Below are 18352 nucleotides of genomic sequence, written 5' to 3'. Positions count from 1 at the left end.
AGTCAGTCAAGCAAATCAGAGTTAAGGAACTAACATTTGTCTGAAATAGTAAACTGTTGAGAGCAGTTTATTTTATAAAGGTCAAATGTACCTCCTTTCTAAATGTCCAACGATTTTCTGTAGCACTTTAACAAATGACTTAATTGAACCCATAGCAACCAAGGGTCATCCATTAGTCCAGCAAAACAAAGTAAATCACCCTGAAGCACCTCTACTTGAGCACAAGCAATCTAGGTCAGTGTTTCTCCACCCATGCTACTCTATCTGGTGTTCAATAGGTAGACATTTTTTGAAATAGAGTGAAACAGGAAGGTGCTACCTGATAGTGTCAAATAAGAGCACACATTTATCGTGTTCTTATTGAACACGTTCAGTTAGATAGCACTTCCCCCATTTCAATCCATTTCAAAATGTTTTCTCCTTAATGAACACAACCAAGGTCCACTGTGAGTAAACTGACATCACTATGTTTATTCAAATTGCATGCTGGTCACTGATACATCAAAGTTTGAGAAACACTGACTAAAAGGGACTTTTTGACCATGTGGGTTTGGAGAAAAACCTAGATACTGTTGATGAGGCACCAAACAGAAGAAAAAGATCTAGGCGCAGTGAAACGGGGAGGAACTATCTGTACTTGTCCTATAAGATATGCTCATTGTTTTGCTACGGTGTGTCCTAAAGAACACTACCCTGTTGAGGCCACAGCACGCATACCTTTCCTGTTTTTAGCACCGCTCAACAACCCAGACTCTGTAACCAAGAGGTCTCCTGTTTTTTTTTTGCGTTTATATCATTGGACGACAGAGTTATCACAATGCTTTCATCATCCTGTTTACATGTACGACATTCCAACACGTCCGACTGAATCAAACAAAGTTAGAGGAAAAATGTGTTTTAATGAAGCTTTTCCTTTTACACAAAGAGTGGTTTAACCACATAAATAGTGTACAGTAGGTAAAGAGTTTCAATGACCCAGTAAATGATTAATCATTGGTCTCCTGTGGAAGGAAGGGGTGCTCCAGTCATATCCTTGTCAGTTGCCTGCAGGCATATCTACTGCAGGAATCCAGTGTGTCGCAATGTTTACAAGCCTGGGCCTTGCTCTCAGGTGAGCGAGCAGCTGTTTTGTCAACATGAGGCGGCGATCGCCATTACGAGTTGCATGAAAGGATGTGCAAAAATTCCACTGCGAAAGTAAAAAACATTTTTTGATGTTGACAGTGCTGCAGGCTTTTCTTTTTCTTCTCAGCTTGGACATTGACTGTGTGTTGATATACAGTGCCTTCATACGTATTCACACCCCTTGATTTTTTACACCTTTTATTGTGTTACAGCCTGAATTCGAAATGTATTACATTTAGATTTTTTTTTTATACTGGCCTACACACAATACCCCATAATGTCATAGTGGAATTATGTTTTTCGAAATTTTGACGAATGTATTAAAAATGAAAAGCTGAAATGTTTTGATTCAATAAGTATTCAACCACTTTGTTATGGCAAGCCTAAATAAGTTAAGGAGTAAACATTTACTTAACAAGTCACATAATAAGTTAAATGAAGACCTCATCTCTGTACCCCACACATACAATAATCTGCAAGGTCCCTCAGTCGAGCAGTGAATATCAAAAACAGATTCAACCACAAAGACCAGGGAGGTTTTCCAATGCCTCACAAAGAAGAGCACCTATGAAAAAACAATGAAAAAAGCAGACATTGAATATCCCTTTGAGCATGATGAAGTAATTAATTATACTTTGGATGGTGTATCAATACACCCAGTTACTACAAAGATACAGACGTCTTTCACACAGTTGCCAGAGAGGAAGATAACCGCTCAGGGATTTCACCAGGAGGCCAATTGTGAATTTGAAACAGTTACAGAGTCTAATGGCTGTGATAGGAGAAAACTGAGGATGGATCAACAACATTGTAGTTACTCCACAACTAATTGACAGAGTGAAAAGAAGGAATCCTGTACAGAATAAAAAATAGTCCAAAACATGCATCCTGGCACTAAACCCATCACACTCATCTCTGGACCTCGATGCCAGTTGCACTGAATATTTCATTATTGCCCTCTAATCAGGGATTTATTTAGATCTGGGACACCAGGTAGGTGCAATCAATTATCAGGTAGAACAGAAAAACAGCAGACCCCATAGGGTAAGAGTTGAATACCCCTGCACTAAAGCAATACTGCAAAACATGGTGAAGCAATACATTTTCTTTCCGATTACAAAGTGTTATGTTTTTGGGCTAATCCAATAGAACACATAACTGAGCACCACTCCACATATGTTCAAGCATAGTGATGGCTGCATCATGTTATGGGTATGCTTGTAATCGGACTAGGTAGTGGAGCTAAGCACAGGCAAAATCCTAGTTTTGTTGCACAATCCAGGTGTGAGATTTACCCAGAAATACTCACAGCTGTATTTGCAGCCAACGGTGATTCTAACTCTAATAAATTGGCTTAGGGGGTTGAATACTTACCTAATGAAGATATATTAGTGTTTTATTTTTCATTAACATTTTACAAATGTTCGAATTTTTCTTCCACTTTGACATGAGATTATTTTGTGTATACTGACAAAAAAAATGACAATTAAATCCATTTTAATCCCAGTTTGTAACAAAACAAACAAAACAAAACAAAAGGTGTAAAATTCAAGGGGTGTGAATACATTCTGAAAGCACTGAACTCGTGTTTAATAATTTTTTTTTGTGTGTAGATCATTGAAAAAGAAAGACTATGAAATTAACGTTAATGCCACTTTGTAACAACAACATTTGAATAAAGTCAATGCACTGTACATGTAGTAGTGTTAAAGGGAGTGACAGATGTACTGATGATGCATCTGGCAAAAGAAATGGGACTAGTGCTATCTATTCTAGTTGAGAGACACATACTTTCCTTCCATTAGAAAGGAATTTGTCAATTCATTAACACAACATCCAGGGATGTTAGCAGCCAAATAAAGTAGATTATGATTCCCTGGGTGTATCAAAAATAGGAACAATGAGAATTGAAAACCATCTTTAACCCCTAATAAGCCTAGTACTATAATACAATGATGTATTAAGAACAATGCTATTTCATCAAGTACAGTACTTTGTTTTCAAAATGAAATAAGGGCAAGATTAATACCCTGATGAAACAAATCCATGAGATTTAAAGGTTATACGGTGGAAAAAGCATCAGTTACTCTTTTAAAGATCTTTAAAAAAAAAACGATTGAGGTAAAAACAGGAAATGTACCATTATACCACTGTCTACTTCATATCACAACATCTTTCTTCAGCCATTTGGATATACTGTAGTCGCCCACTTAATTTGCAGGCTAATATCCCATATTGGAATCCTCCACTAAGGCCCAGACCCAGTTTGAGCTGCCCTTTAAACCAGTCAGCTACACTGAAGACAACATTGGACCATATAAGACCCATCTGTGTCTTCATATGTCTCTCTACATCCACTTGTAGAGACACTCCCACAACGGCCTTGCTTGCCTCAGGTCTTGGTTCAGGCCTTGAGCATCTCCTGGGCGTCCGAGCCCTTGGTGGTCTCCTTCTCCTCAGAGGTCTGCGGCGTGGTGCCCGTCTCCTGGGCTGAGCTGAGGGGCCGGGCGTTGGCCCTGGACGAGCGCTGGCGCCTGGTGCCATTGCCCACGCAGCGAAGCAGGTTCTTGAAGGTGGTCCACATCTCGTCATCCTTGTAGGAGTAGATGACAGGGTTCATGACCGAGTTGAGTACTGCCAGCAGGAGGAGCCAGCGCTTAAAGAGCATCACCTCGCACTGTTGGCAATGGAGGCCGTCTAGCAGCAGCACCACCAGGCCCGGCGTCCAGCAGATCACAAATGCCCCTGTAATGAAAGACAATATTAAAGATAATAAAATATATTCTATTATTTCAAAATATTTTAGATATATCCAAAAGCATTAGAGATTAGATCAATAGATCAGAGATTATTAGAAATATAATATATACTATTTGCCAGAGTCACACTGGACTTATTACACAACTCTCCTTCCCTGGCAATAGATAACAGTAAAACTCCAGCCAACATGTTTATTAAGGTCAAAAGTTGTTGATATCTTTATCATCATTAGAGATGAGATTATTAGAAATATTAGAGACATCTCCAATGTTATTACAGATTATTTTATCAAACCTAATGTAATGGTAAATCTAAGCGCTGGCAGTAAGCGCTACAGGTCCCTGGGTGGGTCAGAAATATTAGTGCTATTTTCACAGCAGTTATTATGAGCGCAAAAGCTGGTGGTGGCACGAAAGGGATGGGTTTTGATGCATAAACAAGTTGTAGGTGTGACCAGGGCTTGGACAGTCACTGGCCAATCAAGGCATTCCCATGGCTTAATATTGCATGTGTTAGTCTTTTTGTTGTCATCAACTCCAATTCGGCTGTATTATCAATTGTGGATTGATAATACAGTTTAGGAAATAACGGTAAGATTAAAGTATTAAGTATTAAATAGCTACAGTAACAAGTGATAGAAACAGTAGGAAAAAAACACATCCAATGTTTGCTCAATATGTTTTGAGTGTTGACAGTCAGCATTGTTGTAATTGGATTCAAAGAGTATTGGCCTTTAAGCACTGCGCTATATTGTATTGTATGTTCTCAAGAAGCAAGATATAGCCTAGAGACCTACCGTTGATATGGTGTTATAGGACTGAAAATGTGCATAGCCTGTGTTTGGAGGAGCGCACCTTTGGTAACCAGACAAGAGGCACTGGGGATAGATCCAAGCAGAATGGAGTATGCCCTGCAGGTAGGCCTATATGAATTGAGGATAATGCAAACGCATGAAAGCCTCATGGGTAGACCATTTAGAAACCTTTTAATGGATAGGATACTTGGCTAATGCATTCCAGGATAAGAAAGACACCAAACGCATTGCTGTCGAACAAGCTTTTGTTTGAGTAGGGTAAGGGTAACCTACTAAGGGCTTGTTTTTTTAATCAAACTAAATGGAAAACAAGCAATTGTTACAGGAAAATAACTCTTTTTCTAAATTCAAGTGTCACCGGATTATCTAATCTGTCGTTCCATGATGGGCATATAGCCTACATATGGAGTTTTTTTTAATGCATATCCAAAACAATAACAGCAGCTGGCTAAAATGATGTAATAGCCTACATAGCTGTCCACTCACTGTTTTGCTGCTGTGAAAATTCTATTTTAATGAAGCTTTGGCGATTAACTCCAGATGAAAATAGAGCCCTAGATGTATTAGAGATATCTCTTTTGGAGATCTGTTTACTTTATTTCAACAGGTCAGGTGACTGAAAAATCATTCTCATTCAGTGTCAGCTATGACTGAAACATAATCGTTCTGTGTGAAATGGTCACTGTAAACAGGAGCCATACCAATTTTTTTTATTTTGATTGGTTGGACTTGAGCAACAGCTTATCATACTGAAGACGGCTGTTGAACTTGGGTGCATAGATTGAAAGAGATAATTAATGCTTGATTCAAGTTAGAAAAGAGGCAATGAGGGATAGGATGCTACACCACCTCAGCCTCTAGGTGTGTCCCAATAATATCTCCTTTCTCCTGAGGTGTGCACTCATTCACTACTTCTCACAAATCTAAAAGTATTAGAGTGGTGGAGGCACGGGCTAGTGGATGTTTCTACCATATTTCTTATACCAGTCATTTTATATTCAAATCACTGAAGGGAAGTGAACAAGTGCACACTTTGGGAAGAATGAGAGATAATTGAGAGACCGCTTCTGTCACTACACTGGAGACAAAAGCAAGAGCTTCCTAAGTTATGATGGCTTGCCAATGAATACCGTCTGAGGAAAGCAGGTATAAGTTAGAGGAACACCGACGGACCAAAGACTCTAGAGGGAAGAACATTATAATGTTCAATCTTTGTGTCTCAGACACTCTACAGTCAATGTTTGTCTGAATTTTCATTCGACGTGAAATCCCAACCAGTATCTCGGCTAGTCACCGACGGCAGAGCGTGTTGCGGCAAGATTAAGGGATTTCAGAGAGCTTTTCTTGGACATGTAGCAGCTTGTCCGTCCTGCCAATACCTCTCCAGAACCCTGCTTCAGCGCAGTAGAACAAAAACAACAATTGTGTTCTCCACAAGAGAGAAGAGAGGGAGGGAGGGAGGGAATATGAACCACACCTTCTCTCTCAAAAATACAAGGTCACCAACTAAAACACAAGGAGCAGGCAGAAAGAAATGGTGGGGTTCCATGGGTGTTTCATATGAAATGTAAAAAAAAACATCTGGGTTGGGAAGCGGGCATGTTTCTAGCACATGTGAGCTTTCAGTTGAGCCGCATTCATTAACCTCTGAAATATATGGCAGGTTATATATACATCAAGGGAAGCAGAATGAGTCAAGATTTTTCTCTGCAGTTCTGTTTGCTTCAGTCTAAATCCATAAATGGTCCCACATATTACAGTGAAATGGCTATCATGAATGTTAGCCTTCTTCCTTTTCACAGGAACACAAGGATGATGAATCAAAGCATAGGGGTTGAGCTTATGCACGTGTGCCTAAATAGCTACCACCATGCACAATCAGGTCCCAATCTCGGTGTGATTTTTCTTCGAACCTATTGCTCTTCAAAATCCTTAGTCAAATATCACATATTGTGTATGCCACCTTGCTAGCTGTTTATATCTGTCATGAGAGATGACTGTAACCATAACAGTGTAGAAAACACTTTAGCGTCCAATGCAGCCATTTTGATCTCAATATCAAATCATTTCTGGGTAACAATTAAGCACCTCACTGTGATTGTTTCCAATTAAAATGGTCAAAAAGAAATAACAGTAAAACTCCAGCAAACATGTTTAACAAGGTCAAAGGTGATGCCAAATCTCCCTGCATTCTCCTTCCACCATTTCCTAAATGATAGATGTTAGTGATATTGGAGATATACAGTGCCTTCAACAAGTATTCACACCTCTTGACTTTTTTGTTGTTGTGTTACAGTCTGAATTTAAAATTGCTTACATTTAGATTTGTTGTCACTGGCATATACACAATATCCCATAATGTCAAAGGGAATTATGTTTATTTTTTAAATTTTTTATACAAATTAATTTAAAAAAAGTGTAGTCAATAAGTATTCAACTCCTTTGTTATGGCATGCCTAAATACATTCAGGAGTAAACATGTGCTTAACAAGTCACATAATACGTTACATGGACTATGTGCAACAATAGCGTTTAACATGATTTTTTAATGACTACCTCGTCTCTGTACACATACAACTATCTGTAAGGTTCCTCAGTTGAGCAGTGAATTTCAAACACAGATTCAACCACACAGACCAGGGAAGTTTTGCAATGCCTCGCAAAGGAGAGCACATATGGTGCATATAGAAAGTATTGACTCAGGGGTGTGAATACTAATGTAAATTAGATATTTCTGTATTTCATATTCAATACATTTGCAACAACAAAAATACAAAAACATGCTTTCACTTTGTCATCGGTGAGAATAAAAATGTAAAAAAACATTTTGAATTCAAGCTGTAACACAACAAATATGGAATAAGTTAAGGGGTATGAATACTTTATGAAGGCACTGTATCTCTTCGAGATGAATTTACTTAATTTCAAAAGGTCAGTTTTTACACACTTCATATGTATTTACTGTATGGTAGTCAAGGCTCATCCTATATAACTATTGCTATACACACCTTTCCTATTCATATACCGTTCATATTTTATATTTGAGATTTGTCAAAGTAGCCACCCTTTGCCTTGACAGCCTTGCACACTCTTTGCATTCTCTCAACCAGCTTCATGGGGTAGTCACATGGAATGCATTTCAATTAACAAGTGTGCCTTGTTAAAAGTTAATTTGTGGAATTTCTTTCCTTCTTAATGTGTTTGAGCCAATCAGTTGTGTTGTGACAAGGTAGGGATGGTATACAGAAGACAGCCCAATTTGTTAAAAGATCAAGTCCATATGACGGCAAGAACAACTCAAATAAGCAAATGACAGTTCATCACAGTTCATCATTATATACTGACATGAAGGTCAGTATATTCGGAAAATGTCAATAACTTCAAACGTTTTTTTCAAGTGTAGTCGCAAAAACCATCAAGCGCTATGATGAAACTGGCTCTTATGAGGACCGCCACAGGAAAGAAAGACCCAGAGTTACCTCTGCTGCAGAGGATAAGTTCATTAGAGTTACCAGCCTCAGAAATTGCAGCCCAAATAAATGCTTCAAAGAGTACTTCAACTAACAGATACATCTCAACATCAACTTTTCAGAGGAGACTGTGTGAATCAGGCCTTCATGTTCGAATTGCTGCAAAGAAACAACTACTAAAGGACACCAATAAAAATAAGATACTTGCTTGGGCCAAGAAACACAAGCAATGGACATTAGACCGGCGGAAATCTGTCCAAAGTTGAGATTTTTGGATCCAACCGCCGTGTCTTTCTAAAATGCACAGTAGGTGAACGGATGATCTCTGTATGTGTGGTTCACACCGTGAAGCATGGAGGAGGTGGTGTGGGTGCGCTTTGCTGGTGACACTGTCAGTGATTTATTTAGAATTCATGGCACACTTAACCAGAACGGCTACCACAGCATTCTGCAGCGATATGCCATCCCATCTGGTTTGCGCTTAGTGGGACTATAATTTGTTTTTAAACAGGACAATGACCCACAACACACCTCCAGGCTTTGTAAGGGATATTTTAACAAGAAGGAGAGTGATGGAGTGCTGCATCAGATGACCTGGCCTCTACAATCACCTGACCTCAACCCAATTGAGATGGTTTGGGATGAGTTGGACCGCAGAGTGAAAGAAAAGCAGCCAACAAGTGCTCAGCATATGTGGGAACTCTTTCAAGACTGTTGGAAAAGCATTCCTCATGAAGCTGGTTGGGAGAATGCCAAGAGTGTGCAAAGCTGTCATCAAGGCAAATGATGGCTACTTTGAAGAATATCAAATATTAAATATATTTCTATCTGTTAAACACTTTTTTGGAGACAACATGATTCCACGTGTGTTATTTCATAGTTTTGATGTCTTCACTATTATTATACAATGTAGAATATAGTAATTTTTTTAAAGAAAAACCCTGGAATTAGTACGTGTCCAAACATTTGACTGGTACTGTGTATAATACAGTTGAAGTCGGAAGTTTACATACACTTAGGTTGTTGTCATTAAAACTAGTTTTTCAACCACGCCACAAATTTCTTGTCAACAAACTATAGTTTTGGCAAGTCAGTTAGGACATCTACTTGAACATGACACAATTAATTTTTCCAACAATTGTTTACAGACAGATTATTTTACTTATAATTCACTGTATCACTATTCCAGGGGGTCAGAAGTTTACATATACTAAGTTGACTCTGTCTTTAAACAGCTTGGAACATTCCAGAAAATTACGTCATGGTTTTAGAAGCTTCCGATAGGCTAATTGACAAAATTTGAGTCAATTGGAGGTGTACTTCTTGATGTATTTCAAGGCCTACCTTCAAACTCAGTGCCTCTTTGCTTGACATAATGTCCGAAGGCTTGCAAGCCGAAGAACACCATCCCTACCCTACTGTGAAGCACGGGGGTGGCAGCATCATGTTGTGGGGCTGCTTTACTGCAGGAGGGACTGGTGCACGTCACAAAATAGATGGCATCATGAGGTATGAAAATTATGTTGATATATTGAAACAACATCTCAAGACATCAGTCAGGAAGTTAAAGCTTGGTCGCAAAAGGGTCTTCCAAATGGACAATGACCACAAGCATACTTCCAAAGGTGTTGAAAACTGGCTGAAGGACAACAAAGTCAATGTTTTGGAGTGGCCATCACAAAGCCCTGACCTCAGTCCTAGATAAAATGTATTGGCAGAACTGAAAAATCATGTGCGAGCAAGGAGGCCTACAAACCTGACTCAGTTACACCAGCTCTGTCAGGAAGAATGGGCCACATTATAACATTATCCCAACTTATTGTGGAAAGGTTGTGGAAGGCTACCCTAAATATTTGACCCAAGTTAAACAATTTAAAGGCAATGCTACCAAATACTACCTTATTGTATGTAAACCTCTGACCCACTGGGAATGTGATGAAATAAATAAAAGCTTAAATAAATCATTCTCTCTACTATTATTCTGACATTTCACATTCTTAAAATAAAGTGGTGATCCTAACTGACCTAAAACAGGGAATTTTTTACTAGGATTGAATATCAGGAACTGTGAAAAACTGAGTTTAAATGTATTTGACTAAGTTGTATGTAAACTTCCGGCTTCAACTGGATATATATAGTGCATTTGAAATTATTAAGACCACTTGAATTTTTTAAAAATTTTAATTTTTTTTAAAATTGATTACATTGTTTATGGCAATTAACCGAAAGGTATGTCAATTAACCGAAAGGTTGCTGGATCGAATCTGCGAGCTGACAAGGTAAGAATCTTTCGTTCTGCCCCTGAACAAGGCAGTTAACCCACTGTTATTTTTTACTTAAAATTGTCTTGAAGACAAATGGCAAAACCTAAATTGTTCTTTAGCAATGATCAAGATCCAATTAGACAGAACTTGCAGAATTTTGAAAAAAATTATGGGCAAATGTTGCACAATCCAGGTGTGCAAAGCTCTTACAGAGTTAACCAGAAAGACTCACAGCTGTAATTTCTGCCAAAGGTGATTCTAACAGTAATTGACTCAGGGGGTTGAATACTTATCTAATCAAGATATATTAGCACATTTTTTCCCCCAAATATTTTACACTTTGACATTACAGAGTATTTTGTGTAGATCGTTGAGAAAAATGACAATTTAATCCCACTTTGTAACAACAAAATGTGGAAAACGTAAAGGGTTGTGAATACTTTCTGAAGGTACTGTATGTATGAATTGATATCTAGATGGTTATCAATATAAGTTATTTACTGTATAGGCTGCTATCCTACTTGAAATAAAATAATGTGGGTGATTTTTTTTGGTTTGTTGTCAAGTTAGCTATTGCCGGTGACACAACTGTGGTACATCTGCCCAGTAGGAAGCACCTGGCGTAGCGGTCTAAGGCACTGCATCTCAGTGCTAGCCGCGTCACTACAGATCCTGGTTCAATCCCAGGCTGTATCACAACCGGCCGTGATCGGGAGTCCCATAGGGCAGCGCACAATTGGCCCAGCGTTGTCCTGGTTAGGGGAGGGTTTGTCCGGGGTAGGCCGTCATTGTAAAATAAGAATTTGTTCTTAACCTCTCTAGGATAGGGGACACTAGCGTCCCACTTGGCCAAAACCAGGGAAAATACAGATTCATGCAAATTCAAATAAAATGATATAAAAATCTAACATTCATTAAATCACACATGTAAGATACTAAATTAAAGCTACACTTGTTGTGAATACAGCCAACATGTCATATTTTAAAAAGGCTTTTCGGCGAAAGCATAAGAAGCTATTATCTGATGATAGCACAACAGTAAACAAAGAGAGTAGCATATTTCAACCCTGCAGGTGCTACAGAAAACGCAGAAATAAAATATAAATCATGCCTTACCTTTGATGAGCTTCTTTTGTTGGCACTCCAATATGTCCCATAAACATCACAATTGGTCCTTTTGTTCGATTAATTCCGTCCTTTATATTGAAATACTCCATTTATTTGGTGCGTTTGATCCAGAAAAAAAGCTCCCAATTTGCGCAACGTCACTACAAAATATCTCAAAAGTTAACTGTAAACTTTGCCAAAACATTTCAAAGTACTTTTGTAATACAACTTTAGCTATTTTTAAACGTTAATAATCGATCAAATTGAAGACGGGTCTATCTGTGTTCAATACAGGAAGACAACAAACCAACGCTACTTTTCAAGTCTTGCGCAACTCAACAGTGTTACCCAGTTCCAAGATGGCCGTGCTTCTTCATTACACAAAGGAATAACCTCAACCATTTTCCAAAGACTGGTGACATCCAGTGGAAACGGTAGGAACGGCAAACAAGTGCATTATAAATATAGTTCCCTAATGAAAACACATTGAATAGACAGTGACCTCCAAAATAAAAATCTGAATGGTTAGTCCTCGGGGTTTTGCCTGCTACGTAAGTTCTGTTATACTCACAGACATGATTCAAACAGTTTTAGAAACTTCAGAGTGAAAATGCTGTCGCCTATACCTTAAGAAGTTTTAACTGACTTGCCTCGTTAAATAACAATAAATAAAGTTCGGCAGGCACGTCAATACAACACTGGTGTGCTAGTCGCCGGCTTATTGACTCGTTGTCCAAGTCCAATCAGCCATGCAAAACGGCCTTGAGTGGCAACAAATAGTATGCCCAGTTTGCGGATTTGCTTTCATACACCCACTCTTTTCAACACACCCACCCGCCCCTGGGGCCTCATTTATAAACGTTGAGTACAAAATATACTCCAAAACATGCATGCATCAGTTTTCAGGCAAAAGTTGGCATTTATAACCAAACTTGATGTGAGAATTTGTTTAGCTACCTGCAATTTTTAGTTCCCGCAAAAGTTCAGACCATGCATAAACAGTTTCTAGTGGTTGAAGTATTGCAATACAAGCAGGCAAGTCGCCTAGTTTTTTGTGCAAATTAGGGATATGATGACACACTTATTCATAACAAAAGGTAAATATAATAACAAGATGCAATCATTTGCCGTTAGTGAGAAGAGAAAATATTGTTTTTTGCATCTTTGCGTCTTTGAAATAGTTAGAAATAGGCATATATTTCCATGACAGAATACATTCATCACCCTTACTGATTGTGATGGCTTCATATTTTCAAAGTAGCCTTAGGCCTACATTGTCCCATCTCTCATTTCTTTGGACCCACTTTACAGTTGTAAATATTTGAACAATTTAAAGTATTTTTCTCTATGCGAACAGACCTTTTCCATTTAGTTTTTTTAGGCTACTGTACTTCTGAATAGACTACTGTCATTTCAAATGTCTCAAGTAAACAATATTACATTTATAAACATAATAGGCCTACAAAATACATATTTTTTTTTATAACCATTGCAGAATAAATTCCTCACCACCTTTTCTGACATTGATGGGTTCATATTCCTGAAGAAGCTTTCGCCTACAACAAATTGCCTTGTGCATCTCTCTTTGAATTGTGCCTACTGCCTAAAATACTTGAAATAATAACCTCTCTATCCGAATGGGAGCGTGGTTTATAATATACAGTATACATTTTACAGATGAACAGACAGTTGATCTTTTGCTTTGAAGTGTGTAGGCTACCACTGCAAGTAGGCCTACTGTTTTTTTTATTATTCGTTTTTATACAGTAGACATACTAACAAGACAATGTTTCAGAATTCGCAGGCAGTGCAGCATATTTAGGTTCGGGGAAAAAGTCAATGGAAATCATTATTGAAATCAAACCATCTGTTTTCAGGTCCGCAATAGTTTTTTTTTACATTTCAGATATAGCATATGTCCCTGTAAAAGTTTTAAACATTCTGCCAACACCTGCAGACATTTTGATCAATTTCACAATTGCTAGTTCCTTTAGAAACTGCCTTGGCCTAATTCCAATACTTCCAAAGTATACAGCAAATAAGGGCATTATTGTCACCATAAAAGGTGAAGGATGGGCGTTTTTCAGGTGGAGTTTTCACCATGGATCTGATTGATTACAGGAAACATGCTTATTTATTATTGAAGTTTATAGCCATCAATATTTTTGTACGTGCGCACACAATATTTAGTGTGAAATGTATACAGCGGTTATAAATGAGGCCCCAGAAAAAGTCTGGACAGGTTTATCCAGTCACTAATTCAGTGTTAGTCAACACAAAAGAACATATTTCTATTCACCTGAAACATGAGCTAACAAGAGCTGTTTTCTTCCTCGTACAGCCCCAGTAATATGCTCGAGTACTTGTTTCTTAACCTCCAATTCCTTTCCCCACTTTCTCTCATACTTCTCCCATGTTCTTATCTTTGTCACACAGGATAATGCTTTCACATGAAGATTTTAGGCATATTTAGAAGCTTGTTATGTTTTTTTTTCTACCAGTTTGCTGCCTACTGTATTCCCAACTGAGATACTGACAATAGAGTTTCTATTTTTCAATCTTGAGTTGACTTTCTGCATCACAATGTTATCGAACAACAACTCACAGATGGAATGTGGAGAATTGCATCAATTCTTCCAAATTGCTCTAGGATAGAGACAATTGTATCATGACAAAAGTGATTGGGTAACACACAACGTCAAATGACCCATGCCTATAATGTGGGAAAATTCCAGCAGGCTCAAAATAATACAATGAGACACCCTCCCTAGCGTCTCGAGTCTTTCACCTCAGAATAACGTAACGGTAGGCTTGACTTGAAACTTGAAGACATAAGAGCACAACAGCTAGTTTAATGGGGACAATTGCATCTGAAAGCAATTGCACGCTGCCTGAAAAACCCCTGAAAGTATAGGTTCTTTTTGGGGGTTCTTCTGAGAAAGCCGCAGACCGTGCAGTCTTGGGCGGTTTTGGCTGAGATGCCTGGCAGCCTAACCAGTGTGTGACTGTGTGTGTCCTTGTGCGAGAGATAATTACATAGAGCAGTCTTGAAGACACTCTGTACAGAGAGCGAGGCAGCTTCCTCCACGCCTATCTGGGGGGCGATTCATCTGGCAGGGGGACATCATATAAGAAAACACTCCTTCTAGCACAACATAGAGCTGTAAATATGCTATCTGGAACATACAAAAAGTTGATGTTTAGAAAATTCAGCAGCACCTACTGGCTGAGTTGATAACAATCAAACTCGTCTGACCTGTACTGAGGAGCCATGCTAAGGAGAGGGTGGCTGTGCTCAACTATTGTCTTAAGTGCAACATATCCTGTTCCGACACACCTACCAGCAGAGCCCCGCATTATCTTATCTGGGATGTGCATGCTCATGTGCAAATGTGTATGTTTAGGACCTCACATTTATGGTATGTTTGCTATTCACACACATGTTGAAAACAAGCCCTTGTAGACTGATCTGCAATTTTTTTAAACCTTCATTTATGCAGGAATTTGAGGTCATTCAGTTCAGAATATATTTTTTACAGGGGAGACCTGGGCCCTGATTCCCAAGAGCATCTTAAGGCTAAGTTCATTATTGGAACGTTCGTAAGGAGCTTTGTTAACAGCTAATTGCATCGTTAGATGCTTTTTGCCCTTCCGCAAAAAGATCTCCGCTATATATGTATATCGTTGTATATCATTGTATTTTACATTTGTGTGACTGGTCTTGTCTATCAGTGTATTGGTGTTTTGTTACTTGTCGTGTTTTATGCTTTTGTGTGGACCCCTGGAAGAATATATGCTGCTTCGGCAAAAGCTATTGGGGATCCGAATAAACGAAATTAAACTTAGAATCAAGATGTTTGTCCATCTGTCTGTGACCACCGATAACTACAAAAACAAAGTTGTGAATGTCTTTGCAATTGTTACAAACAAGCAAAGGATAAAAATACGCTTGAATTTAAAACTGAGATCACTGCATTAAAAGATAAATACAGTATAGGCTACTAACCATGTTAGTTGAAATGACTTTTCTTTGTTAGTGATTTAGACATGTGCACAGATGAGTGATCCTAAGTGGAGAACCATGTTATTAAGCGGAGACAGATCAGAGCAAATAATATGCTTCTGTGCTGAATAAAGTGCTAAGCAACTGCAGCCCAAGTTGAAGACGCACAACTGCACAGCAAACTTTGAGGTTCATGGTACAACCGTCCACTTTTTAAACCAACACCCAGTTCAAACAAAGATTACTTTTAAAAAATGATGTCAATATCAGTCAAATTATATCACTATGTGGGATATATTGAAGTGTTTTTTTAAATGCCTTGACCATAACATTTTGCTCAAACCTCAATTGAGTTAATTTAATCAGGATTTTCCCACTATCTTGGAAATGTAAATTACAATCCACTGCTGTCAGCAACAATGCTTTCCCTACCTTTCTCCACACTCAACTAGCTAAATAACCTTTGAGACAAGCTTGTGAGTGTGTCTAACTGCTTATGAGGAAAGTCCTTTAAGAACCAATGAAATGATCAAATGTTCTGCTACTTAAGAGCACAGAGTACTAGTGCTACTCAGACATTAGGAAGGACTACATTTCCAAACAGTGAAATTCTGATGGGTCCAATCAAGGACTTTTTTAAAATGCAGTCCTTCATAAAGGGCTCAGTACTACTCAGAAACACATTTGAAGTTCCCACATTGACACAATGTGAAAGGAATCCGATGGCCTCAAGCCTACCTAACACAGTCATGACTGTCTTGATGAGCTTGATGGGTGTCCTCTTGCGGTTGATGGAGCCGCTGGTGTGCGGGCTGAGCACCGCCGTTTTCCTCTTGACGTAGGTGTAAATCCGCAGGTAGATGGACACCATGACCAGGAACAAAACCAGGTTGGACACGGACCAGAAAATCACATAGCTCCGGCTGAATATGGGCGCCAGCTGGGAGCAGTCCTGAAGGTTGCAGATGCAGTTCCACCCCAGGCTGGGCACGGTGCCCATGAAGATAGAAATGGCCCACACCAGCACGATGAGCAGGGTCACCCGCCACTTGGTCAAGTTACTGTGGACCTTCCAGTTCATCACAGAGATGTAGCGCTCCAAGGCGATCACTAGCAAGTTCGCCAGAGAGGCTGAGAGACTGGTGTCCAGAAGCCCTTGACGAATGAAATAGCCCCTCACGGTTAGTTTCCTGGACACCGTCCCGGTGTTGAACATGAGGTATACGTAGGCTATTCCGGCGAGGAAGTCTGAAGCGGCCAGGTTGGCAAGGAGATAGTAGAACGGGTAGTGGAACCTCTTGTTGGTGATGATGGCGGCAATGACCATGGCGTTGGACACCAGGATAAAGCAGCAGAAGAGGGAGCCTACAACTTGGACCAGAATGAGCTGTGTGGAGTTCCAGTCGTCTTTGGTCTGGTTGCTGTTGTTGTAGAAGAAGCTCATTGGCTCATCATGGTAGCATTTGTTCTGGCTGGCCATCTTGAGTGAAAGGCTGCTGATGAGAGTTGACAAGACATATAAAGAGAGAAAAAAATAAGCATTATTTATTGGTTTCTCTTTAACATTCTAACAAATATCAACCTTTTGGAGTCCATGGTAGGTCTACACAGTATAACTATATGGGCTAATTTAGTGTAAGGACGGTAATGAGAACTCCAGACCAAAAATTCTAATAAACCCATTATTTGTACCGTGCCAATTTTCCCAAGGCCAAATAACTCCTGAACTGAGAAAGATTAAATTACCCAACTTTAAAGGGCAATCAACATGTCAAACACCCATTTTACTGGAAACAGCTGCATAAATCACTGGTTAATCACACATTTTCTCATTACAGAGGTATAGTGAGATAAGGATAAAGACATTCTGAGCTTCAACTATGAAGATATTTTCCAACAGTATAGGCTATGGACTCTGCCAAAACCAATTAGGTATGACTTTTACAGATATCATGGATACAATCTCTTCCATATAACAATTTACAGGAACAGACGTTATTCCCATGATTTTCTAATGACTATGTATCATGCAATTTGTGAAACAACCTATTTTAGTATGACAGGAAGCTTCAGAATAAAATACCAAAGTACAATCAATGGAGAGAAATGTTTTGCCATGTAATTCAACATTCCTATGGAATGTCTAGTTATTTATAAAAATAATAAAAATAGCCACAAATGCTTCGTCTTTCAACACTTAAAATGTAGACCTCTATGGTTACGATAAGGAATTTCCAAATGCAAAAAAAGTTGTATTATTTGCGGTTGAAAGACAGTAATAGATCATCTTATAGATCATGCCGGAAATGATATGCAAATGTACGCTAAACATAACATTTAAGAAAACTGACTTACCATGTGAAGTTTACCTGTGCAAATATTTTCTATCGAATCCTTTGCGTAAACGGAATTTCTCATTCGTTCTGCTACTCATTTCATGAATGTCCTCCTTCATTCTACCGGGGCAACTTTACAGGAGAAGGTGACAGCCGTGAGTGAAGGGAATGAGGGAGAAATGTTTGAGGCAAGAGTAGTCTGACGTAGAGGGTGTGTGACACAGCACAGCTTCTCATATCTCGACTTCACTGGCTGCAGTAAAAACAATTCCTTTGTATGTGCCTGGTTCACCACATGGGGCCATGAGCTAAAACAATTCTCCTACATGCCTATGTTAGAAAATGATATTCAATGGTGAAGGTCTGGGTTAAAAAAGTATACGTTAAAAAAGACGAATAAAAAATCCATAGCTAGAATATCTGTTGGTGGTTGGTTTAGTTAGTGTATTCACACAACCTCAAAACCATCCAGA

At 38.9% G+C, this 18352-nt stretch overlaps 1 protein-coding gene across 3 annotated transcripts; it reads right to left on the bottom strand.

Moving 5' to 3' along the window:
- Nucleotides 1–879: 879 nt before the first annotated feature.
- lpar3 (lysophosphatidic acid receptor 3) lies at nt 880–18352 on the bottom strand. 3 transcript variants are annotated; one of them, XM_035774574.2, is made up of 3 exons: nt 17913–18352; nt 16282–17036; nt 880–3870 (listed from the first exon to the last, which is right to left on the bottom strand). In XM_035774574.2, the coding sequence occupies exons 1-3, from the start codon at nt 17996–17998 to the stop codon at nt 3530–3532; spliced, it is 1182 nt and encodes a 393-aa protein (XP_035630467.1). In that variant the 5' UTR covers nt 17999–18352; the 3' UTR covers nt 880–3529. The 3 variants fall into 3 exon arrangements, with proteins under 3 accessions (XP_035630467.1, XP_035630469.1, XP_035630468.1); XM_035774576.2 differs by having other exon boundaries at nt 17899–18349; XM_035774575.2 differs by having other exon boundaries at nt 16282–17039; nt 17899–18348.

The sequence above is a fragment of the Oncorhynchus keta genome, chromosome 8 (genome assembly GCF_023373465.1).
Source record: "Oncorhynchus keta strain PuntledgeMale-10-30-2019 chromosome 8, Oket_V2, whole genome shotgun sequence".
Taxonomy (NCBI): domain Eukaryota; kingdom Metazoa; phylum Chordata; class Actinopteri; order Salmoniformes; family Salmonidae; genus Oncorhynchus; species Oncorhynchus keta.
This window is presented reverse-complemented; position numbering and strand designations above follow the sequence as displayed.

Excerpts from the sequence above, each read along its gene's own strand:
- lpar3 (XM_035774574.2), bottom strand. The coding sequence starts at position 17,998 with ATGAAGGAGGACATTCATGAAATGAGTAGCAGAACGAATGAGAAATTC. Across the intron at positions 17,037-17,912 it reads GATAGAAAATATTTGCACAG|CCTTTCACTCAAGATGGCCA; the intron begins GTAAACTTCACA and ends TCTCATCAGCAG. Across the intron at positions 3,871-16,281 it reads GACAGTCATGACTGTGTTAG|GGGCATTTGTGATCTGCTGG; the intron begins GTAGGCTTGAGG and ends CTTTCATTACAG.